The 25,148-nt window shown below is 38.6% G+C and overlaps 1 protein-coding gene across 1 annotated transcript; it reads left to right on the top strand.

The window, feature by feature from the left end:
• The first annotated feature begins 1,129 nt into the window (after positions 1-1,129).
• Positions 1,130-25,148, top strand: DSC1 (desmocollin 1). Its single transcript, XM_039730082.1, has 16 exons — positions 1,130-1,306; positions 3,778-3,862; positions 6,394-6,596; positions 7,076-7,195; positions 8,391-8,546; positions 9,436-9,580; positions 9,846-10,012; positions 12,236-12,370; positions 13,232-13,417; positions 14,635-14,894; positions 15,101-15,243; positions 16,404-16,619; positions 18,996-19,229; positions 22,434-22,555; positions 23,647-23,883; positions 24,638-25,148. The coding sequence occupies exons 1-16, from the start codon at positions 1,268-1,270 to the stop codon at positions 24,833-24,835; spliced, it is 2,646 nt and encodes an 881-aa protein (XP_039586016.1). The 5' UTR covers positions 1,130-1,267; the 3' UTR covers positions 24,836-25,148.

Genomic DNA, 25,148 nt, shown 5'->3' on the forward strand with positions numbered 1-25,148 from the left:
GCCCCATGCCCACAGTGCACTGGTATGTAACCAGTTGTCCACACACCTCTGTGGATGCCCATGTGACTAGAAGGGGGACATGGCCATGCTTTTAGGCATCCCAGCATTCTCATGCCCATACAAACGTGCACATCCCACTACCACTGCCCGATGGTTTTACCCCTCCTACCTTCTTACCACCTACAGTCACTACTGGTGACCTCCAGCAGTGAACATCTTATGCTGTCAGATGCAACTGATCCCTGCTTATTAGCTTAAAATTGTAAGAAGGTGGTATATTTTTCAAAATTTTTGCTCCTGAACTGTGAATTTCAACGTACACGAATGTAAACAAATAGTGCAATCTACTTGGTCTCCTTTGTGGCGTGCTTTGGGACTGGCTACAACTCAGTAATAATTGTTTCTGAAGCAAAACGTGGAATAAAATGTAGCCGGCAACAGAAACACCATTCCTTGCTTCAGGCTGAAAGATGTTTTTAGCGCAGGCTGTTCCCATGGGAAGCCCACCTCCTGCGTGTGCAACCCGCGCCTCCGGGTTTGGTACTGTTACTTCGGCTTTTATTCACCTGAAGCCACTTCGAAACCCAGAAGCCACAGGCGAGCACGCGCGGCCACACACAGATCAGCACAATCGTCCCGAAAAGAAGAAACCCGGCCGAAAATCCTGAACTTTGGCTCTGAGGGCAGGGCACTTTGGCCGGCCATGGCGGCCGCCGGCCGGCACCGCCTCAAAGGGACGGGACGGGACGGGACGGGACGGGACCCGCCCGTGCGGAACCTGCGCCCTGCGGAGCGCGGCCCGCAGGGAAAGGGAAGGCAAGGAAGGGTAGGGAGAAGGGAGGGGAGGCGAAGGTGCCGCGCCCGGGACAGCTCTGCCCCCGCCCCGGCGTGCCGCTCCCGGGCGCGGCTCCGCAGGGCTCTGCGCGCAGCCGGCGCCGCGGCGGGGCGGGGTACGAGGGGAGGGGACGGGCAGCGCCTCGCCGCGGAGGTGGGCGGCGAGCGGGCGGGGTGTTCCAGCGCCGTGCCCGGGACGGGCATTACCCAAAAGGCGGAAAAAAAAAAAAGGGCAGTAATTAAAGTCGCCGCTGCCGCGCGCGGTCCCACCCTCCCCACCGGCCGGCTCCCGTGGCAGACGGGAGGGGACAGCAGAGCCGGGCTCCCGCCGAGTCGCGCCGCCACCTCCGCCGCCACTTCTTGCTCGCTCCCTCGCCCGCCGTGGCAGCACCGACGGCGGCGGCTCCCCCCTTCCCGCCCAGCCCCGCGCACCATGGCCCCCGCAGCCCCCCGCCTGGTCCTCGGCCTCCTGGTGAGTGAGGGAGGGAGCGAGCGGGATCACCGGGATGAGTGGGTGGGCGCCGGGGGGAGCGCGCCGGCCGCTCACGCACCTGGCCGCGCCTGTCCCCCGCGCTGTTCATGCTGCACCGCGGGTGCGCAGCGCACTGGGGAGACATCCGAGCGGGTGATCTCTGCCTGGCTCTTGACTCCAAGTCGGGTTTCTCCTCGGCGGGGCCCTTGCGAGGGGCGCAGAGCAGCGCGGAGGCTGCGCGGCCGCGGGGCGCACCTCGGGGGACTTCGGCGCGGGCAGGAATCCAGCGGGATGCGCATCTCGCGTTGGGACAGGTGGTCGGGTGGCTTTTGGAACCTCCCGCGGGGTTACGCGACGGGCGCACGCTCGGGTCGCTGATGCTGCTGCTGGATATTCATAGGAAAAAAAAAATACCGCAGTTCATTTTATTTAAATCTCCCACTCTGCCTCTCCCCACCTGGTTCTCCTTTTTTTTCCGTGGGAAGGATTGTGCCACAGTGTGGAGCGTGTTGAGCTCCTCTGAAAGTTAGTTGTGCATGAAAAATTTTTCAGCGATTTCCTTTACATTCAGTTAATTGTGTTTGTACTTAATTATCGGCTCCAGAAAGGCCTTTGGCGGGCAGAGCAGGGTAGTTCTCTCTGACGTTTTTATTTTTTAAAATTTATAGTAGATGAGTAAAAGTGATTTTTCCTTTGTTTCCTAGCCCCTTTCTTCCCTTTTAACATTGCATTCACAAAAAGAGGGCAGATGGTTGGTTGAGCCTGTGAAAGAAAAATACTTGGTAGTGTTGAAGCACTGAATTTATTATTTTAATATTAATTATATATGCACATTTTAATGATAATGTTACTATTTCAGACACTGTGTGCCTGCCTTTGCCAGGATATTAAAGTGAAAGAAATGCAAGCACTTTTATTCATATATCTAATTTTAAAAAAGGAAAAAATTCTTCTGTCAAGCAGAAAAAAACCAAACAACACCCAAAGGAAAAAAATCCTGAGGTGTCTTCTTTGTGTAAAGTGAAAGGACATCACAACTTCTTTTTTTTTTACCTGATGTTTCCTTATGTCTTAATGTCCATGAATAACTACCACTTACTTTTGTTTAACTCCTCAATAGTTTTTTGTGCTGACATCAGACTGGGCTTGGCATTACTATTTAAAAATTAGATGTCACATTGACTCTTAAAATATTTCAGAACGATGTAAAAAGATGTTGTGATTCCAGTAGCTTAAAAATTCATGCAATATCTTTCAGGAGAGAGTGTTTTATTAAGTGTGTTAATAAGGAAAGCCTACTAATACATAAGCAGGGATGTTTAAATTATTTGTATATATGCAATTTTTCTATCTGCGTATATATAAGGAACTATATGAAGAGCTTTTATGGTGCAGACACAGTATTTTATTTTCTAAAGGGTCCTAATGTCTTTCAGAGTTTAAAGTATTTTTATTTAAATATTTTCTTCATAAGCATCATAAGTAATTTTCAGGATTTCCATTAGCTATTTACTTCTTTATACCTTTAATCCTAAAGGTATGTACAAAATAAAAATGCTTTTCCTTTTTTGCTAGACTTTCATCCTGAAAGAGTAAATGCACATAAAAGGGTGGATAGATTTGTTTACATTTTTCTATGTCTTTGTTTAATTGTCTGTGTGATTTTTCGATTACAATTTTAAACATAGAGATAGAAACTAGGCAAAAACACACACATATAATCTGAGATGAGGATTCACTTGCTCCGTGTGCTGAGGAAAATCTTTATGACTCTATGTGATTCTTTTTTGAAAAAGGTCTAGTTATCTACTACTCATTTGAATTTTTAGGAGGACCCTATTTTGTAACTGGTTATATGGGAGTGGACTGCTGTGATACATGACATTTTATTTATGTCATTTCTAATTGGTGAAGCTACGTTTAATTAGTTTGTTGAGAATGCACTTTTAAGATGCAAAGTGATGTATAAGTGCAAGTGTCGTCATGTGGTTTTAATGAGGCACTTGTCCCTTTAATTTTCAGCATCACCACAATTCTACCAAACTGAGTGTTGATGCATTGAACTTTAATACTTAGAGACCTGGGATCTAAACTGGCCAGGAATGCTGTTAGAGGGAGCGCACAGCGAAAATGTGTTTTATCGTATCTCTGCTGAAGTAGGAGTGTAGGCAAAACCCCCTAGACAAAGAGAACCCTTGCTGTTAATGCCAGTGATGCAGTGATTTTATTAAAAAAAGCCAAACACGACCCATGGACAAATACAGGAGCAGTAGTCAGATCTTGTTTCCAGTTTGAAACTTTCTGTACTGTGCTGCACACTACCTGAATTTTCAGGGAGGAGTTCTTTCAGTGCTGTTTCACTTGTTTGTCATAACAAACAAACAAACCAACCAAAGTCAGCATCAGTGTCTAGTTCAAAATACCATGTAATTATGTGGGTTTTTTTCCTGATTTCTTAATTTGTTTTCTAGGTGCTGAGTTTGTGCTGTGAAGCTTGCAAGAAAGTAATTTTTCATGTTCCTTCTGAACTAGAGGCTGACACGTTAGTTGGCAGAGGTGAGAGAAACTATGAAATGCCCGGCTTAACAACACAGCATTGCACCTTTGCTGGAGATGCTGTTAACAGTGGAGGAGACTTTATTTTTAATGGAATGAATGGATGACTGGAGAGCCAGCTGAACAGCTGGATCAGCTTTTTATGAAGGATACGCCCTGTGTTTGTTACGGATTTGAACACCAGCTCCATACATCCCTTCGACTTTTGCATAAGAGCTATTGTCAGGTTACAGAGTTTAATTTAAAACTGAAATGGCAGAATTTAATATTTCCAAAATTTAGAGTCGAAGGCTTACTATCTAAATAAATGCTTGATATTCCAAACTGCACCCATAACCCATGGTCATATGAAGAAGAGAAATAAGTCATTTGGACAAAGGAAATGATAAAAAAGAAGACAAAACCTGCTTAACCAGGCACCAAGAGGCTGCTCAGCAGTGCTGGGGCATTCAGAGCACACGAGGGGACGTGTTGCAGAGGTGTCTTGCATGCACATTCTCTTGGGAGAGTGCTCCTGTCTGACTGGACAGTCTGCCTCAGTTCAGGGCAGCTTGCAGGTGACTGGGAGGAATAGAGAAGACTAGAAAACATCCCACTCCTATTTTTTTTTCAGACCAGTCTTTCAAAGGCAGCTTTGAAAGGTGTGGCATAGGAGGTGCTGAAGGATTCTGTGCTGCCTGAGACTGAATTTGAGAATTCAGAGGTGCCCTTTGTGAGTCCTGTGACAACAGAGAAGTGTGCTCCAAGTCTGCAGTCCTAATTCATATTTCTGTAGAAAGAACAAATGAAGTGATTTGTTAGTTCATCACAATTACTCAGAAAATCTAGCTTTATAGTGAGAATTCCTTGATCTTACTTTTAAATTTTAAAACAAAGAAAGCTGCTACAGCTGTTTGAGTTTTCATAGACTTTAATGTTTCTCTATGTAAATAAATTTAATTTATATAAAAATAAAACTTCATGTTATTGCAGTGCTTTGAAAGAACTTGCATAACACAGAACTCTAATTTTTTTTCCCCCAAAACTTTTAACAAAACCATTATAGCTCGAAAGACATTACTTAAGCATTTATGGAGAAATATTTTGCATTGATAAAGGGACCATACCTTGACAGTGAAATTAGCCAGGATTTTCCTGCTTATCATAATGGTTCTTTATGAATTTTTTTTTTCTTTACACCAGAGGTTTTAAAGAAAAAAAACCCACAAAACTATAACAAACTAAAACTATAACCCCACAAAACTATAGGGTTGACTCATATAAACATCAGAAAAAATATCTCCAGTCTGGTATTTTTGGAAATGCAGTGCTGTAATAGGCAGCAGTATAAGGCACATTTAAGTGAGGCAGTGATAATCTTTTCAATACTCTGTTTACACTGTATGGATGAAAAAGGATAGGAGTCACTGCTGCAGTACCATAATAAATCTAGGAAATCTTAATTTTTGCATTTAAAGGACAGACTTGAGAGGAAGAAGAAATCTCATAGTATTTAAAATTATGCTTCCCATCTGTTTTTGCAGTTTTAAAAGCAGAATTAAATTTAGTTTATTAAAAATGTCATTTACATGTACAGGATGAAATTCTCAATCTTCATGAATTTTGCAATCAGCTTTCATACAACAGTGCCCACCCACCATGATACCATTGAAAGAGTATTGAAAAGTTTTGGTTTTGAGACCATGACACAACTCTTGTGCTCTGCAATGATCATTTGTTTGGAGTTTGAGTCTCTGACTTTCATCCTTTTCAGGGTGCCAAATCATTGTTTCTTAGGGCTGATTTGGTTTTTTCCAGCTGTAATAGTAAACTACTTGCTGGTGATCCGAGTTTATTGAAGTGCAAAAAATCTATTTTAGCCACAAGTGACAGCAAGTACAATCAAAAATACCTGGGAAGTATGCTGAAATTACCTGCATGGGATTCTATCACATGCATATTAAAAAATTGCTAATTGTTTGTTCTAGAGTTAGTCTTTATCTCTCCCATCTGTCTGCCTCATAATTTAAAGGCCTTTGTCCTCCCAAGAGTATTAAATCACATAGTACCAGTCAGTGCTTTCCTCCTGAGGGCAAAACTTCCAAGATGTAACATCTCCATTGGGCATTTGCATTGATTAATCGTCTTCACCGATATTGTGGGGCATGGAGCACGAGGTAAATGTAATAGCTACTGCTCCAATAATGGGCATGTCTGCAATGGTTTTTTTGTATTTAAATGTACATAATTTCATCTGTGATGCTTCAATAATTTTACCAGTGTAATAGTGTTTTGTTGAGCGATATCCATATAGCACCCATGTTGTTTAGGAAGCACTAATGAACACAAGAGTGGAAATTAATGAAAACTTCATCAAATCTGAGTGCATAAGTGAGTTTTAAAATCAGCATTGGTGTTGCTTAAATACTGAATGACAAGCTTTTGAAGACTCTGTCAGTAAATACAATTTTTACTGGGGGCTAGAGTTTTTTTGTTTTATGAGGGATATTGTTTTTTGCTGTTTGAGTTATTGTTTGAATATTTTTTTACAGTTGATTTGAAAGAATGCCTTCAGTCTGCAGAGTTTATCAGTTCCAGTGATGGGAATTTCAAGGTTCTAGAGGATGGTTCTGTGTATACAACATCTGCTCTTTCTTTGTCTGCTGAGAAAAAGACTTTTACCATATTACTTAAGGATATTCAAGAACAAGTTCAAAAGAAAATACATGTTGACTTGGTGGAAGAAGAAAAAAAGGTTAGGTTCTAATTTCAAGATACCATACTTATTTGAAATACTTTTTCACAGAGTACAGCTTTATACTAAGTATCTGTAATTGAATTTTAGGATTCAAATAATCAGGCAAAATACTGGTGTAGTGTGTATTTTTATTTAGCAATTGTTGATTGCTGTGTTGCTTGAGTCAGCAGATTTCTCAAATGGGAGATGCTAGCAAGTAGCATGATCACTTGAATGTTGAATGTCAAGAATCTTAAAAGCCATGTTTGAGGAATTAAAGCAGATCTTATTCATGCAAAGTATTACAAGAAATGAAAAAGCTTGGAATATTATCACAGATATAATCAGAAATGAAGACCTTGGAAAAACAAATTGTCAGTAGGAAGACTGGAATGGGGGGAAAAAGATGGAAATGCAGGATGGCAGTTAAGCAAAAATATATGCAGTTAAGAATATATGGATGTATTCTCATCTGTCTTTCTATCTTCTCACCCCAGACACCGAATACCAGGCATGCTAGGGATACAGTTCTCAAGAGAACCAAAAGAAGGTGGGGGCCTATTCCGTCTGTCATGATAGAGAACTCACTGGGACCTTTCCCACTGCAAATACAGCAGGTACGTTTTATAGAAACCTTAATTTTATGACCCATGCTAGTTTTTTATGTGACTTTTATGATAAAGAAAATGAGCCGTCTTGTATTCTCTGCCAATGACATTCCTGCTATTATTCCTCTATCTTGTTCTGTCCTGTTCATTGTATATCTCATTATCTTGTACCTGAAATAACTTGTGATCTTAGTTGTTGGAGTGAAATGGAATTGTGCAAAAATTAAAAAAAAAGAAGAGCCATACTATCAAAGAGAGCTCTTTGGGCTGGAAATCAGTGTGTGTAATTAAAAGAAAAGCAACTGCAAACAACCCTCCACTAAACATTGCTTAGAAAAGGATTTTGTAAACACAGACTCAGGTAAATTTTGCCTGCTTGTCTACATCCTTTCTGGAGCTTGAGGTGTGTACCTTCAGCCTTGAAGACTGAGTATAGCCTCTGTTATTCAGAAAAGTAGTTAGTGGGAGAAAACAAGTAGGCGTGAAAGAGAAATGCAAGAACTAAAGTTATCATAGATCCATCTAGCCTTCAATAGATTACAGAGTGGCTGGTAGCAGATGTGTAGAGACAAGTGTAATAACAGAGTCTGTGCAGAGCAATCATTCTTCTACTAATCTTACCCTCCTAACTTCTGGCAATAAGGAAAGTATTTTGGAAGAAGAGTGTTTATAAATAGATAAGTCTAATGTTGCCTCCTTGGTGCTCGTAATGAGGTGCAGATGCTGTCTGAATTGACATATCTCTGAACTGGCATATCTCTGAACTATACTCTGTGTGGTCTTTATTCCTTCTTCCCTTCCTTCACTTTTTCTTCTTTAGGTGCAAACCACATTTTCAGTGAATGCACTAAAAGTAAAGTCTCTTGAACAGGTTCAGAAATAAGCCATCTGTATCTGAATATGCTTCGTGTGTGAAGTATTCTGGAAAGATTGGATTTAAAATTTTTTTCCTTATACTATCATCTCTTTAATTCTATAATTCTAAATATTTATGAGTTTGAGTTAATTCCCCTTCTCATGTACACACATTATAAAGAAAGGCAGTCATATGTCAAGCTGTTCTCCTGTTCTGTGAAGAGTAAATCAAGTTTGTTTTTTTTTGTTTCAGGAGTTTTTGCTTGTGCTTAATATGGTCATGAAAAGGGGGAAAGGTATTGTAGTGCTGTTGCTTTTTTTCCTTGGGCTTAAAAATGTCTTCTTATAGGTCCAATCAGACACAGCTCAGAACTACACAATTTATTATTCTGCAAGTGGACCAGGAATTGATCAAGATCCAAAGGGTTTGTTTTACATAGAAAGAGAAACTGGAAATATCTTTGCTACTCGTGCGGTAGACCGTGAACAGTATCCAAGTTTTCAGGTACAGGCCTATGTTGTGTAAATATAGTTAAATATATATATATTATTTTAAATCTCATGCATATATTTGACAGTTGGGTTGCAGGGGAAATGGTAGCAAACAAGATCTGGTATCACCTGCCTATTCTGAGTAATATCCTTGGTGTTGAAGAGATAAAATCAGTAGCAAATAAATAAATAGCTGGCCATCTAGATCTTGAGAGTAGTTTTGCTTTTCACTGCTTAATCTCTAATTGCAGTGTAAATAGAGTGAGCTGTTGGATTTGCATCACTTCTAGGCAGATTTTTTTAGAGACGGTTAAAAAGATCTGCAGAAAACAGAAATAATGGTAGACTTTATATGATTATGGTTTTCTGAGTCTCTGAAGCTGTTCAGTTCTGTTAACAAGGTACACTGCTCTCTCTACTGGCTGAGAAGTGTAAGAAGGCAATTAGTAGAAATAGCTTCTAAAGCGTAATTTTCAGTACCTATCGCTACATTTTATTAGGTTATGTTACAATGGGGCAAATAGTTTTGCTCTCGTTCTTGTTTTGTTCTAAATAACAATGTATACATCTACATTTTGGTAGCTGAGGTGCCTTTTGAACATCTGAAAAATAAGTGTTCAGGAAACTTAAAAAAAGTGATAGAGTTGGAGGAGGGGTCAGGGAGAAAGTTATTAAAGTACTTAGAGTGTGTGAGGAATGGAAGGGGGAAAGATTGGAAAGCATTCAGAGGTTTTGTTCTGCTTTTACTCTAAGATAGTAGCAGTAACATCTCCTTACATGTGCCTGAAGTGCCTGGTCTTGAGAAGGATGTGCTTTGCACACTCTATTTAATTTTGTTTTATGGACTCCTCCAGTGAACTAAAAGTTCTGCATGTTGCTTAAGCACTGAATTTTTCTTACAGATCATTTGCTTTGCAACCACTCCAGATGGTTATTCACCAGAAGTACCACTTGTGCATACAATTAGGATAGAGGATGACAATGATAATGCTCCGTATTTTACACAAGACCTTTTTGAATTTTGTGTCCCTGAAAATTCCAGACCTGGTAAGGAATGTTTTAAATCACTGAACACACCACTACTTAGCTTTGTTACATACCAGTATGACTAGGTGTGATCCTGCCTTTTAAGACATTTCAGTGGGATTTCCTGGGGAGTATTATATTACAGCAAAGACTGAATTTGCAAAGAGCAGCAGTATATGTTCAAGTAGCTCTTTTCACATGTTTAAAACAGATGTACCTTTTTGAATAATTTTTTTACTATTTGCATATTTTTCTGGAACTAAAAATTGCTCTATTGTGTTCACAGGTGTTGTTGTTGGGAAAGTGATTGCAGAGGACAGAGATGAGCCTTATACTCTGCATACCACGTTGAAATATCGCATTGTGTCACAAACCCCACCGATTACCCCAGCGTTTTCTTTACATGGTGACACTGGTGTCATCTCTGTATTACTGCCACAGCTGGATAGAGAGGTGATCTTTCCTGAAGCATTCTCATCTGTCATTTAGTGCACACAGATAGCTTAACACTGCTCTGCTCTGCCCTTGTGAGACCCCACCTGCAGGGTTGCATCCAGCTCTGGGCTCCTCAGTGCAGAAAGGACTTGGTCCTGTTAGAGCAGGTCCAGAGGAGGGATGTGAAGAAGTTCAAATCCAAAAGTTGGAGCACCTCTTCTATGACGACAGGCTGAGAGAGTTGGAGTTGTTCAGCCTAGGGAAGAGAAGACTCGTTACAGCCTTTTAGTTCTTAAAGGAGGCTTATAAAAAAGGAGAGTGACTTTTTTTTTTTTTTTTAATAGGCAGATAGTGATAGGACAACGGGAAGTTGTATTAAACTAAAAGAGGAGATATTTAGGTTAGATGTTGGGAAGAAATTCTTTACTCAGAGGTAGTGAGGCACTGGAGCAGGTTGCCCAGAGAGGTTGTGGATGCTCCATTCCTGGAAGTGTTCTGGGCCAGGTTGTACAGTGCCCTGAGCAAACTGATTTAGGGGCTGGAGGCTCATGGGGGTGAAATCCCATGGCATGAGCATTTTGGAACTAGATGATCTTTAGAATCCCTGCCAACTCAAACCTTTCTGTGATTCTATGGAATCCTGGCATGGGAATCAACAGACATACCTTCTTTTTCATTTTTGTTAATGTCTCTAAGGCTTCTTCTGAACCTTTTCAGAAACATGTAATTAGTCCAGAGAGTTTCCGCAAAGATTACCATATTCTAGCTAACCTTGGCAGAGAACTTCCTGCTGCTCAGCTGTTCAACCTATGGATTTTTCACTTTTACACTGAACACTTTCTGTGTTCAGGAGTCCCATGAACCACTGTTTCCTCCTAATTAAGCTCAATTTGCAGTGCTTCTTGCTTCTTCATAGAGAAGACGAACCGGTTTCTCTGGAAGTAGGCAGTCATCCTGTATTAACCAGAAATATTTCCAATAGCTGAAACCTAAACAGTAATATACCATTTCTTAAAATTAATGTGCCACCCATTTATTTTTATCAGCTAGCTTTCAAGCAAATAAGATACAAGATTTCTTTTTTTTTTGATAGAATGTCATGTGAGATAGTTTACAATAGGAAGAAGATGACATGTGCATGTAATTCAGAATAATAATTCTAGCATAGGACAGTCATTTTAGGAGACATTGCAACAGGCACAATTTTTCTGAAGATAGAAGGAGTTGTATTATGGCATACTTGTGTTGTTTCATGGCTGAAAGTCCACATAAAACATGTTGCACAAATTTGTGCTTATAGTTACAGTGCTTGGCTTTTTTAGCAGGAGAAACTTGAAGTGATTGTGATTACAGATCACTGTGACTACTAAGGAAGCTGTCACAGTGACTACTTGAAGGAAGCAGGGATTGAAAAACTAGTCCACTGCCTATCTTTTAAGGATAAACTTATGAAGTAGAAGAGGAAATTTCATTCCTGCACTAGAGAAAGCCGGTGCTACTTACAGGCATTCAGAACTAGTTATTGTCTTGATATATGAACTTTCTCTTTTTGTGCCTAATCCCTCTGTACTGTCATGTGTTCCCTCCTCTCCCCTCTGCCCTCACTTTTTTTTTCCTCTGGTCCTCCTTTCCTTGGTTGTTCAGATTAAAAAAAAAACTTTCTGCTGTTCTGGCTCAAGCTAGGGATTTAAGTGCGCTGTTTCCTATTGGGGAACTGATCAGGATGCTGACTCCTTCAGTGCCAGACCCTCTCAAATTGCCTTAACCTGCACTGCCCAGACAGAGGCTGGTTGCAGCACAGTTTTCTTCATCCTCAGTGAAATAAGAGACATGCATTAAAACACTTCACCTGTTGACAACCTGAGGGAATACTCTGTTGCTCCAAAGCGGAGACAAATAGCAGATGGAAGTCTGTCATCTGTATCTTCCAAAACTTCAGGTTCTGGAAAATAATGCTGACATTGTGAGAAGCTTTATTTGGTACAGGATATAGCATGCATGTTACTAACAGATGCTGGCTGAACTCACTACTGCCTGGCCACTGAAAATTATTTTGCTCCTTTTCCTTTTGAGCTATAGGGCAAAAAGCCCCAAAGCCAATTGTCTCATTTTGTTGGAAAGCACTGAATTTAGAGCAGAGTTATGGAAGAATGAAATATTTAGTTCTACTCCTGTGTGTAACTATGCAGTTAGAAAAGTGAGTATGACAAACTTTTTTATGCTTTTATTCTTCTTTTTTAGCTTGTACCCAGTTACACTTTGTTAGTTGAAGTGAGAGATATGGCAGGTCAGCCTTTTGGTTTGTGCACTACAGGAACAGTTGTCGTCAAAATCGAGGATACGAATGACAATGCACCATCCTTTAAACAGTTACAAGTAAGTCTGCATAAGTAAAATATCTGTATAAAGACTAAAAAAAATGTTTTCATCCCCTTTCTAATTTCCTGATGGACAGTCCCTCAGATACGAAGTCTAATGCCGTGAGACAGTTAATGCCAACATAAATTCCTTTGCTTATTCCAGCCATGAGTATGATTCAAGGCAAAGAGTATGTCTCAACGACTGTGTGTGCATCTCAAATACCACAGGAGATTTTTGTAATATGGAATATGTGAAAAAATAATTCATTATTCATAAGGAATACCTGTAATTTACCCTTTCTGTTCATTACTGTAGAATATCATCAGTAATATTAATTGACAATCACTCTTATCTGCTCTTCTTCAGTTTGTACAGAATAACACAAAAATACAAAAAAAATTCTTGTCTTTTACCATCAAAGTAGAGATGTATTTAATCCTTTTTGGATTTTTTGCAAGTTCTTGTTAATTTATTTATATATATTTTTTTTTAATTTACCCCAATGCCTTTTCTAATTCTCAGCTGGATCATGTTGAATGCAAATTGCTATCTATATCTGATGTAACTGAGGGAAATTGTCCTAATTTACCTTTCCTGGAAGGAGAACTCCAGAATTGATTATGTCAGTGATAGTTTGAGTGTATGAAGAAGCTGACTTCAGTTGTGCGGTCAGGAAAGGTTTATTGTTTGACTCAGGGTATAAGGGAAGAATGGGGAAAACACACAAATGCATAAAACCAAAATAAATAATTATATCAGCCTGGTAAATTGAGTCCTTAGGTTGAAGTAGTCTTACTTAAATATGATGTTCTTCAGTCCTGCCTTATGGAACAGTATTCTCTGATTTAAATTAATTTTTCTTTTTGATACTCCAAGTATGAAACACGAGTGGAAGAAAACAGAGTGAATGTAGAAATACTGAGAGTCTCTGTTGTTGATCTTGATGAACCTGGTTCACCTGGCTCAAGAGCAGTATATGAAATTATAAGAGGAAATGATGATCAGGCCTTTGAAATTACAACAGACAAAAACACAAATGAAGGAATACTGTGTGTTGTTAAGGTAAGTAAAAATTGAAGGACTAGGGGAAAATGTATGGATTTTCAAGTTTTGGTTTTAAAACATAACAAACAAAGCTCACCTTCCAGACTGTTCCTCATTTTTGTATGTTCAGAATCCAAAGAATTTGTTTTTTTCCATTTCAGAAGGGCTTGGTGCTTTCGTCTGGTTCTACAGTTGGAGTTGTTTAGATGTAGGGATGTAACAGGAATGCTTCATGGTTTTTAAGAGAAATGAGACAGTGGCAAAGCAGGGACAGATTGAGCACCTTCTACAGTCTTGTTCTCTCTGGGAGTTAAGTAGATTTCCTAGTTCAGCATAAAGCTCTCCAGGTTTTATTTTGCAGTATGCTGACTTCAGGTTTGCTTTCTGGCATGTGAGGAAGTCCATAAACATAAAAGAATTTGTGTCAGTTTATTTGTTATAAGTGTTTAAAAGTTGTGAGGTGAAAGGCCCATTGCATCTGTCCTTCAGCAGATCCCTTTGGCTCTTTTTCATTATCTTTTATAACTGCCATAAGAGGTAACTTCTAAGAAGTAGAGAAGATTAGTATTAAACTTGAACATTGTAGAGGTAGAGATGCTAGCCATTTTTAAAATTAATATTATTTATTATAGGTTTTTTGTTCCTAGTAATGATTACAACTTTTTCTAAAGCTCTGTCCCTGGTATATGAACATAGTTGAAATTTCTTACATTTATTGTAATCCTGTAGTAGACTAGAGAATATTATGACTTTAGGATAATATTAGCTCTATTAAAGGCATAAAATGACTGTGGTGTATGAAGAATAAATGGCAGCTACTTACTGTCAGCTCCATAAATTCTCAGGTGAATTTGTAGCTTCTTGAGAGAAGTGTGATTGGCCATTGTGAAAAGGATATATATGTAAGCTAAAATAATGGCTAACTAAATCGGAAGAAGAAAATCCCCCACTACATTTAATTGCTTTCTGTTCTTTTAGTAACTAATTTTCAGAATATTTATCCAAAATTTTGGATACAGTGGTACTGCTTGCTTGGGTACTTTTCTTTGACTAACTTAAAACTTTACATAAACCTTCACATCCTTTTACTCTGTCTTGATGGCTTATTTGAGGACAGCTGTCTTCTTTTGTAAGTAAATGTGGTACAGATTCAGCTGTAATAATTGCGCTGTGAAAAGAATGTTAGGTTTTGTATCAGTTTGAAGGGAGAAAACACCATCTCACCTTTGTTACAGGGACTGGACTATGAAACTGCCAAGCAAAGGATCCTGGTGATTGGAGTCAACAATGAGGCACCCTACCTGCTGGCTCCCCATTCCCAACAACTTTCCCAGAGCACCAGCTCTGTTACAGTGCATGTCCTGGATGTGGATGAGGGACCGGTGTTTAAACCCTGTCTGCTGCGCTTAGACGTTAAAGAATGTGAAGATATTGGGACGGCTATTGGGAGATATGTAGCAGAAGATCCAGAAACTGGAAATAGTGAGGGCATAAGGTATGAAACAACTTTATTTACTAGGGTTTTTTTGAATACAGCAGGGGTGGGATACAGGAAGAAGGAAATAGTTGTTGAGGCTGTAGGTACATGTGTGCACGTGAACACCTGTCAGTGTATATGAATACATGTATCTAAATATGTGTGTGTATACATATATGTATGCTATGTTTGGGATCTTTAACAAGGCAAATTATTCTTCACAGATACCGGATACCACCTGGCCAGTGTAATTGGATCAACATAGATGACAGATCAGGTGAAGTCAGAACTGTTAGGATCTTGGACCGAGACTTAGGAGAAATGAGACGAGGTCAATGCAATGTCACAGTCCTTGCAATAGACAGAAGTGAGTACTAAATGTTGTTGGAGTTCTCTGTGGTGTGTAACAGACATTTATGTGCAAATGTAGTGTGGGCACAACTGTGGTGGTTCAGACCAGTGACCTACCTAGTCCACTGTCTTGTCTTTGCGATAGCTCTGTCAAATGCTTAGGGAATATTATTTAGCAGGGAAAGCCTTTGCAAGTCAGGCATGATCTCAATGTTTTGAGAAGTTATCTGCCCCATTTAAAATCCTTTAGTAATTTTAAATTGAGATATTTTTCTCTGGAGTATATTTCTTCTATTTCTTGACTATTCTTTTTTAAGTGATAGCTCCTGGAAATTGTGAACTAGACAACAGAGAAATTAGAGAGGACTTTTTGAAAAGAAATCATTGAACTTACAGCAAAAAATTCTAACTCTGTCCAAGTTTGCATTTTAAAGTCAATAAAAATTTAAATTGTTTAGAACTTCTAATGTCTATGCAGTAAAAATGATATAGGCATCTGCAATCAGCTATTTCTAGAAAAAGGATTAAAAATTAGATTTGATGTAACTTCACTGGAATGCATGTGATAAGCATTGACTGTTTGTGTGTTGGAAAAACTGTAATAGGAAGGAAGAGTTCATTCATTTCTTGCATGTTGACTTTGGTGACATGGTATATGCCACTGATGAATGCATGGTGACCTAAAGGGTAAAGGACAGAAAGAAGTGCCCTCTTCCCTTAGTGTTTTTCTTCCCAGGAGAGGTGAAGGTAGGGAAAGTGTAGTTAATTTTCTCCTTCCAGAAGTTAGAAGGCTGGAAGTTTTCACTTTCTGCTTTTTCTGCTTGTCACAGTGTCCTTTACTCCTGGTTTATAAGCTCTTCCTCCTCTTTCCTCTCCTACCTGTTAGAGTAGTATGTGTTCCCACACAGACACACACACTCAGCAAAATACAGTCTGCACATGCAGAATATGGAGATGTGGGAGCTGCTGATGCATCTGCAACCTGCCAAGCAAAGAGAAGCAGCCAAGAAAGAGCTGTGAGAACTTTCCCTCTCTGGCTAAGCCAGCAGTTGCTTCCTACCTTACTTCTAAATACAAATATTACAGTTGATGATATTTAATTGTGAAACGTTGGACCAGAAATTAATGCGTCAATGTTAGAAGTAAGCGCTAAACCTGGTTATTTTTATCTCATAGATGGTAAAACAGGCACTGGAACAATTCAGGTTTGCATCGTGCCTGGCAACAAGAATTTCCCCCGAATCACTCAGACAGACTATATCATGTGCAGAGACAGAAAACCGATTTGCCTCACGGCACAGGATGGCGATGAGGCTCCTTACAGCGCACCCTTTGAGTATCGCATAACCGACCGCAGACTGGCGTCCATGTGGAAGCTAACTCCACACGACGGTATGTTAAAACTTCCTCCTCCTCACTCAGCTGCAGGCTACCAGAGGAGGCTTTGCTGTGTCTCATTTGGGTGTTCCGCAAGAATGGATTGGAGGAATCCCTGTTTGGAATTGGTGTAGTCAGTGGAGATACTGTGGGGCTCACTGATGGTCTCTAGTTCTCCTCCAGTGGGAAGGGACCCATAGATATGACACTGTTGGCATCCCAAAGGCAAGGACAAAGATCTGTCTCTTAAAGCATAAAGAAGAATCTGTCGCAAGCATCCTTTGGTCAGAAATCAGCTGCTGTCTGAAATTATGACGTAAGAAGATCAGGAGAAAGAACAAAATCTGATGTAATGCATTGCATCAATATCTGGAAAACGAACTATAGATTCATAATTCATAAGGAATTTAAGAATGAAATGGCTAGTATTCCAAAGAGAAATAGAACTTTTCTTAGTCTGTTTTTATGGTGGAGGATTGGGAAACTGAAACTTTACCTAAAATTGATTATAGGCTGAGGAAAAAAAAAAAGTCTGGAAGTTTTTATGTTACTCCTGCTGTTACCCAGCACACTTTTTGTAAAGCTGAGATGGGTGAAAGAAAGCCTGGCTATCTCCTTTAATATATTTTTTTTAGTTTTATAATTTTTGTAGCAGTAGATAAACAATTTATTAGCAAAGGAATCACTGTTTCTTGAAATTTGTTGATATAAAAAGTTATAGCTGATGGTAGTTTCCTTGCGGTTGCCAGATAATGGCAACAAGAGCAGCACATACATTTGCTACTATGGTGACATGAATTAGTTGCAAAGTATATGATTCTGTAGCATTCCATCAAATGCTCACTAAGGCAAAAGACAGAAAAATCTGAAAGCAAAGACATCTAAGAATTTCAAGTTTTGTATCAGGCAAATTGAAAGCTGCATTTTGGATGGTGCAAGTTTTTTCATATAGCTCATCATAAAACAACCATTATGTACATCAGTGATAGTCTTGTATATTTTTTACAAATTATTTCTTTTAGCCCTCAAAGGATATGGTCATTAATCATTGCCTCTAAACAGGGCAGCAGATTAAATGGATTTTTTCCTCCACTGGAAATAATAATTCTCCATGAATACAGCAATATAACTAAAGAGTAGAAGAGGTATAAATTAAGTAAATTAAGTTTATAATTAATTATTCCAATCACACTACCAAAAACCTTTTTAATAAATGTCAGTTTAGTTGATAATCTTTCCTAGTAAGCCCAAGTAGTATCATTTCCTATAATGAACTAAACCAATTTCAAAGTTTCAAATCATATGTTTTCAGAGGGTTGTATAAGGTATGCTTTGTCAGTTCTAACATTTAAAAGGTGCTGAAAGTATAAATTAATTCAAGATCTAGTTTGTATCAACACATTTAATCTAACTTGAAACTAATTACTGTGACTGGTAGCAGCAGGGAAAATTGTGATTACTGGCTATCTTCTTTAATATATTTTTTTAGTTTTATAATTTTTATAGCAGTAGATAAACAATTTATTAGCAAAGGAATCACTGTTTCTTGAAATTTGTTGATATAAAAAGTTATAGCTGATGGTAGTTTCCTTGCGGTTGCCAGATAATGGCAACAAGAGCAGCACATACATTTGCTACTATGGTGACATGAATTAGTTGCAAAGTATATGATTCTGTAGCATTCCATCAAATACTCACTAAGAAAGGCAAAAGACAGAAAAGTCTGAAAGCAAAGACATCTAAGAATTTCAAGTTTTGTATCAGGCAAATTGAAAGCTGCATTTTGGATGGTGCAAGTTTTTTCATATAGCTCATCATAAAACAACCATTATGTACATCAGTGATAGTCTTGTATATATTTTTACAAATTATTTCTTTTAGCCCTCAAAGAATATTGTCATTAATCATTGCCTCTAAACACGGCAGCAGATTAAATGGATTTTTTCCCCCACTGGAAATAATAATTCTCCATGAATACAGCAATATAACTAAAGAGTAGAAGAGGTATAAATTAAGTAAATTAAGTTTATAATTAATTATTCCAATCACACTACCAAAAACCTTTTTAATAAATGTCAGTTTAGTTAATAATCTTTCCTAGTAAGCCCAAGTAGTATAATTTCCTATAATGAACTAAATCAATTTCAAAGTTTCAAATCATATGTTTTCAGAGGGTTGTATAAGGTATGCTTTGTCAGTTCTAACATTTAAAAGGTGCTGAAAGTATGAATTAATTCAAGATCTACTTTGTATCAACACATTTAATCTGACTTGAAACTAATTACTGTGACTCTGGTAGCAGAAGGGAAAATTGTGATTATGGTCGAATTTGTGACAACTGAGTTCCAAACATCATTGACCCTAAATCTGGTTTTGTCTTTTTTTTTACAGATAATTCTTGGTATCTTTCACCAAAGAGTGATACTCCATATGGAATTTATGACATTCCTGTAAGTGTGATTGACAATGGAGGAAAGATAGGAGAGAACACAGTAAGAGTTAATCTCTGTGATTGTGTTACTCCAACTGAATGCGATGGCAGAACTCGTCAGCTTTCTGGTGGAAATGTTACCCTTGGTCTCTGGGCCATCCTTGCAATGATCTTAGGATCATTATTATTGCTGCGTAAGTACATTTTTTTAAAACACAAAGTAAATTAATTCAAGATCTAGTTTGTATCAACACATTTAATCTAACTTGAAACTAATTACTGTGACTGGTAGCAGCAGGGAAAATTGTGATTATGGTCAAATTTGTGACAACTGAGTTCCAAGCATCATTGACCCTAGATCTGTTTTTTTCTTTTTTTTTTTACAGATAATTCTTGGTATCTTTCACCAAAGAGCGATACTCCATATGGAATTTATGACATTCCTGTAAGTGTGATTGACAATGGAGGAAAGATAGGAGAGAACACAGTAAGAGTTAATCTCTGTGATTGTGTTACTCCAACTGAATGCGATGGCAGAACTCGTCAGCTTTCTGGTGGAAATGTTACCCTTGGTCTCTGGGCCATCCTTGCAATGATCTTAGGATCATTATTATTGCTGCGTAAGTACATTTTTTTTAAACACAAAGTACAGTTCACTTAATTATAAAATTAGCTGAGAGAATTGGAGTCAAACTCGATTCAAACATTTTTTATTTTGGCTGATGTATAGCTGTCCTCACTGCCTTATTGTACCTGCTCTATTTATATCAGTATCACAGGCTTCCTGCTCTCATCTTGTGCTGTAGATAGTGTGTGTATTTCTGTTTATTTGTTTATTTTGTGTCAGATGTTCTGTATGTTCATGTAAGTGAGGGCAAAAAACCCTGCATTTAGCACTTGAATGAAAAGACTTCAAAAAAGTTCGTGATTTCTAGAAACATTTCTGTTTCTAGGAATGCTGAAATCAATTTCTCAGAGTATTTTGTGATTTCTGTTGTGTTGTGGATTAAAACAAAGAGTATCTGAGACACTGGATTTCACAAGGGATTTTACAATGTAATGTAACATGTAATACTGGAACCATTGAATATACTGAGTTGAACGGACCCATCAGGATCATTGAGTCCAAATCCTGGCCTCGCACAGGCCACCAAGAATCACACCATGTGCCTGAGAACATTGTCCAAACACTTCCTGAACTCTGTCAGGCTTGGTGCTCTGACCACTTCCCTCCACAGCCTGTTCCAGTGCCCAATCACCCTCTGGGTGAAAAGTCCTTTCCTGATATCCAACTTAAACCTCCCCAGACTAAGCTTAATGCCATTTTCTTGAGTCCTGTCACTGGTGACGAGAGTGAAGAGATCAGTGTCTGTCCCTGAGCTTCCTCTGAGGAAGTTGTAACTGCAGTGAGGTCTCCTCTCAGTTTCCTCTTCACCAGGCTGAACAGACCAAATGACCTCAGCAGTTCCTCATACAGCTTCCTCTCAAAGCTTTTCACCATCTTTGTGGGCCTCCTTTGGACGCTCTTTAATAGCTTAAATTCTTCCTCATATTGTGGCATCCAAAACTGCACACGGGTGAGGCCACTCCAGCCTAGAGCAGAGCAGGACAATCCCCTCCCTTGCCTGGCTGGTGCTGCTGTGCCTGATGCACCCCAGGACAGGGTTGGCCCTTCTGGGTTCCAGGGCACTGCTGGTTCACGTTCAAATTGCCATGGACCAGGACCCCCAGGTCCCTTTCTGCAGCTCTGTTCTCCAGCATCTCTTTCCCCAGTCTACACACACATCCGTTCCAGGGCACTGCTGGTTCATGTTCAAATTGCCATGGACGAGGACCCCCAGGTCCCTTTCTGCAGCTCTGTTCTCCAGCATCTCTTTCCCCAGTCTACACACACATCCAGGGTTCCCCCATCTGAGGTGCAGAAACATTAAAGGACAGGGTGAATAGTTCATAACAGACCAAAACCTTGAGTATATGTTGTGCTACTGCAGCTGCCCAAAACGTAACAGATTCTGAGAAGTGTCTTATTGCTGTTAACCAGTGAGAAAATGACGGTGATATAAAAAAGCAAAAGGATTTTTTTTTTTTTTACCACAATCAATTGTATTATTCTGACTAATAACATCCTTAAAAACTGCAGAGGACATGCTGCAGTAGATAGTATTTCAGAATTTGGTTTTTGGGGTTTTTTTTGCTTCTTTCTTAGCAATTTTTTCTGGTCATAGTAAAACTCTCTTGCTCCTGTTGAATCTCAGCTAGCTGTTCTTACTTAAGTAGCTTGAACACTGGGACCTGGACATGCTTTGAAGGTTTGCTAGATCAATGCTTTATCTCAATGAGGCAGGTACTAAAATTTGGGATATATCCTGAAGGTGGAATTTTCAGATGTGGGAACACAGAGAAACCGTGTGAAACGTCACCTACCCGTTTTTCACTGCCTTTTTTCTGCATCACTTACAAATAGGTCCTTTATTTTACTGTGGTTAGGTTTTACCCTGTGCATCCTCTGCTCAATCATGTGTGTTTTCTTCACATCTGTCGGCATCAGGAGGCAACCTGCTTGAATCATAGATGCAGATCTCTCTGACAGCTGATGCTAGAGAAGCTAAATTAGCTTGAAAGTGGCTCTTGGCCCATTTTCACAGAAGTTTCTGTGTTCAGAGATCAAATTTCTCAGTGGGCAGTTAGGCAGAACTCTTCCTTGTGGCCTTCTTTATTTTTAAGCTAACAATTTGAAAAACGCAGAAAACAGAATGGTTCTCTGAACGAGAAGTTTATTCATTTGTTTAGGAAAGGTATTAGTTAATCATGATTCTGTTATTCAAAGTCATTTCTGGGTGAGTTTCTGACAACAAAAAGTATTAAGAGGAATAAAATTAATACAAGGGATTAAATAAGATTGTTCTATAGCATAATCCTGGAAGTCCTCCAGGGTTCTGCTGACCTTTCCTGTGAAGCAGAAGTTTCTGATATTGGGACATTTAGCTTGCCTATTAGTGCCTTATGATATAATTTGATATTTGCGTATTCAGACATGGAAAAATATCTCCTGTAGAACCTAATTGTAGGCATAAGACATGATTTTTCACATGGGTTTGGAGTAAATTTTTCATTACTGTGAAATTGAGTAAGTCACAGTGCTTTCATGAAGCATGTTTGCATTTCTATTGGAAAAACCAGATGTGTTTTAGAAGAATGAAATAATTCAACAACACAGTGATTACTCCCTATGCTGTTTGGAAAAAAAAAGTGAATATATAAAGCTTTAACTATGGTCATTTTTGGAAATTAATGTCTTTTTAAACCATTCTTGATGCTTAGACCCTTAAAAGTCATTACCCAGTATAAGTAGGTACCATTGTGAGGTAATATTTATAGTGTTATTTCCTTTTCCATAGTAATCCTGATCACAATTTGTGGCTGCTGTGGTGCTGGGGTAATGCACAGGCAGGTGACTGATGATTGTGCCAATCACAATTTAATAATTTCAAACACAGAAGCTCCAGGAGAAGAAGTGATGGTAAGTTGTTTGTTTGTTTCAACATAGAAACTTGCAATTGGGATGTCCATAGCATTGCAGTTTGAGAACAGGACCACCTGCAAGTAAGTGATTTGATAAAGGATATAGGCTAACAATGAAGGGATCATTAGATGTACTCTGCTATTTAATAAGAATTTGAAAATTCTTACTTTACTCAGAGGTGGTAGTTCTATATACATTTAAACATACCTTGTAGTTGTTAGGCTGGCTACTTGTAATTCTTCCAGATTTTAAGAATTTGGTTGGCAACTTCAGGTGAACATTTTAATAACATTGCAGTAATTTTTAACTTTGACATTACATTGAAATTAATTATTTTGCCTATGTTGAAAATGTGTTTATGGCAAAACATTCTTTTTCCTTGGAGAAGGATTTTTATATTTAGCAGATAGCTGAGTAAATTGCAGGTGCAATTTCTGCCCTTCCCCTGAAAAATGACCTCAAATGCAGTTGATTCATGAACAGGCCCATGTTCATGAAATTCTTTTTGCATCTAAGCTTCTTTCAGTCTACCATGAACATAGTTTAGTCCGGGACTACATTCATGCAGAATAACTTAGCTCTTTACACTACCTCTTTTCTGTCATCCTCCACCCCCTGACATTGTCTTCCCCAAGAAGAAGAGATGAGTTTAAAAATAATATTTCATGTTGAAAACCAACAAATCATTATGGTGGTATGAGTCAAATTTCTTGTTGCCTATGAAGAATAATGTAATGGCATTATAAACTTGAATATGGATTGTACATATTTCACTGGGATAAAACTTCCATCATATCATATCATATCATATCATATCATATCATATCATATCATATATCATATCATATCATAGATATTCTCTCTTCTCTCTTGTCATAATATCCTTTCTCAAGATTATTTATGGATCTTTAGACATTAAGGATAGCCTTTTGTTCAAAATATCACAGTACCAAAAAAGAGACTTCTCAAATTTCAGTTGTGACAGTGTCTGATTGCTGTTTCTTCTGTTTGAATTAAAAAGGCAAAAGAAATGAGGAGGAAAAAAGATGTCCTCACTACTGCTTTTTTGTTTTGTTTTGTTTGTTTAGGATCACAATATAATTCCTCTACAAAATACTTGTGATCAAGGAGGGTATGGAGTAAAAACAGGAGAGCAGCAAACATTTGAAATGGTGAAAGGAAGAGGGCATACCTTGGAATCAGTCAAGGGAGGTGGACATCAGACTCTGGGATCAGTTAAAGAAGGAGGAGGACAGACTATGATGGATACTTGTAGATACTCCTACTCAGAGTGGCATAATTTCACACATCCTCGTTTAGGCGAAGTAAGTATTCTGAAACTGCTTTTCTTTGAAGTGTAGGTTATGGTCAAATATATACAGGCTTTTCAAGGAAGACATGTAAATGGGCTAGAAAGGTGGCTTTCTGGTTTTGGTTTCATTTCATTTTCCCTCCAAATTGCTCCTCTGCATCCCCTTTGGAATATTGCACTTTCAAGGAGTAATCCTTGACATATTTCAGGCATAAGTGTAAATTACTTTCTTCTCTTGGCTTAAGCTATAGGCAGTGTGCTGTTTTTCATTTTGAATAATTACTGAGGCTTTTGTAAGTTTTTCTGGGGATGTCTGTTTGCTTTTAGTCTAACTTCTTACTTCATGCTAATTTAAACCTCATACTTAACTTAGCAAAGGAGCAGGAATGAATGTACAGCATTAAAAATGTAGTCCACTTCTTGGAGATCAAAAAACTCTCACTACTTGTCTAACTAGTTATGTATAAATCAGTCTTTTAATTTTCAGTGAATTTTAGTTGCTTGACAGGTTATTTAAACAGGTTCTTCCTCTTTTATAGTTACATATGTAATTAGTAGAAATTATTTATTTATTAAATACTTATATTTTGTAGTCGTAATGATATAGACCAATCATGTGCATTTTTTGTATGTAGGAATCCATTAGAGGACACACTGTGATTAAAAATAATTGAATGAAAGGTAAATCAAAAAGAAATTTTTTTTTTTGCAATATGTTTAGGATAACAATTTAAGAAAATGATAAGATCTGTTCTTTTCCTATGCAGAAGGTGCACCTTTGCAGACAGGATGAAGAACAGAAGCATTCTGAAGATTATCTCCTTTCATATAACTATGAAGGAAAAGGATCCTTGGCTGGCTCTGTAGGCTGCTGCAGTGACCAGCATGAAGAAGAGGCACTTGACTTCTTAGATCAGTTGGAACCCAAGTTTAGGACATTAGCAGAAACATGCATCAAAAGATAAATGTGCCTTTCAGGGTGCTGAAAAAAAACCTGTAAATAAGTGGCTGTCAGACTTTTGTGATACTAGGTACTTTGGAATTGAGAGGGGTGGAGGTTTGTCGAAATTAAGATAGACTGGTAAGAGTGTAAATAACTCTTGCTTTAAATTTACATTTTCTTACACTGGACACATTCTATCAGAACAAAGGGATTCAAAGTATTTTTTCTTTAGGTTAATATAGTAATTCTAGTTTCTACTTAGATTACGTTTTGCATTCTTTTTGATTGCTCACAATGCAAAACTTGGTGTTCTTTTAATTAATTATCCAGCTTCA

The sequence above is a fragment of the Passer montanus genome, unplaced genomic scaffold (assembly GCF_014805655.1).
Source record: "Passer montanus isolate IOZ18808 unplaced genomic scaffold, ASM1480565v1 scaffold70, whole genome shotgun sequence".
Classification (NCBI taxonomy): Eukaryota; Metazoa; Chordata; class Aves; order Passeriformes; family Passeridae; genus Passer; species Passer montanus.

Bases quoted from the DNA above. Each gene is read 5' to 3' on its own strand.
- DSC1 (XM_039730082.1), top strand. From the start codon at position 1,268: ATGGCCCCCGCAGCCCCCCGCCTGGTCCTCGGCCTCCTG. The intron at 8,547-9,435 runs GTACAGGCCTAT...TTTTTCTTACAG, and splicing joins AACAGTATCCAAGTTTTCAG to ATCATTTGCTTTGCAACCAC. The intron at 14,895-15,100 runs GTATGAAACAAC...TATTCTTCACAG, and splicing joins GGAAATAGTGAGGGCATAAG to ATACCGGATACCACCTGGCC.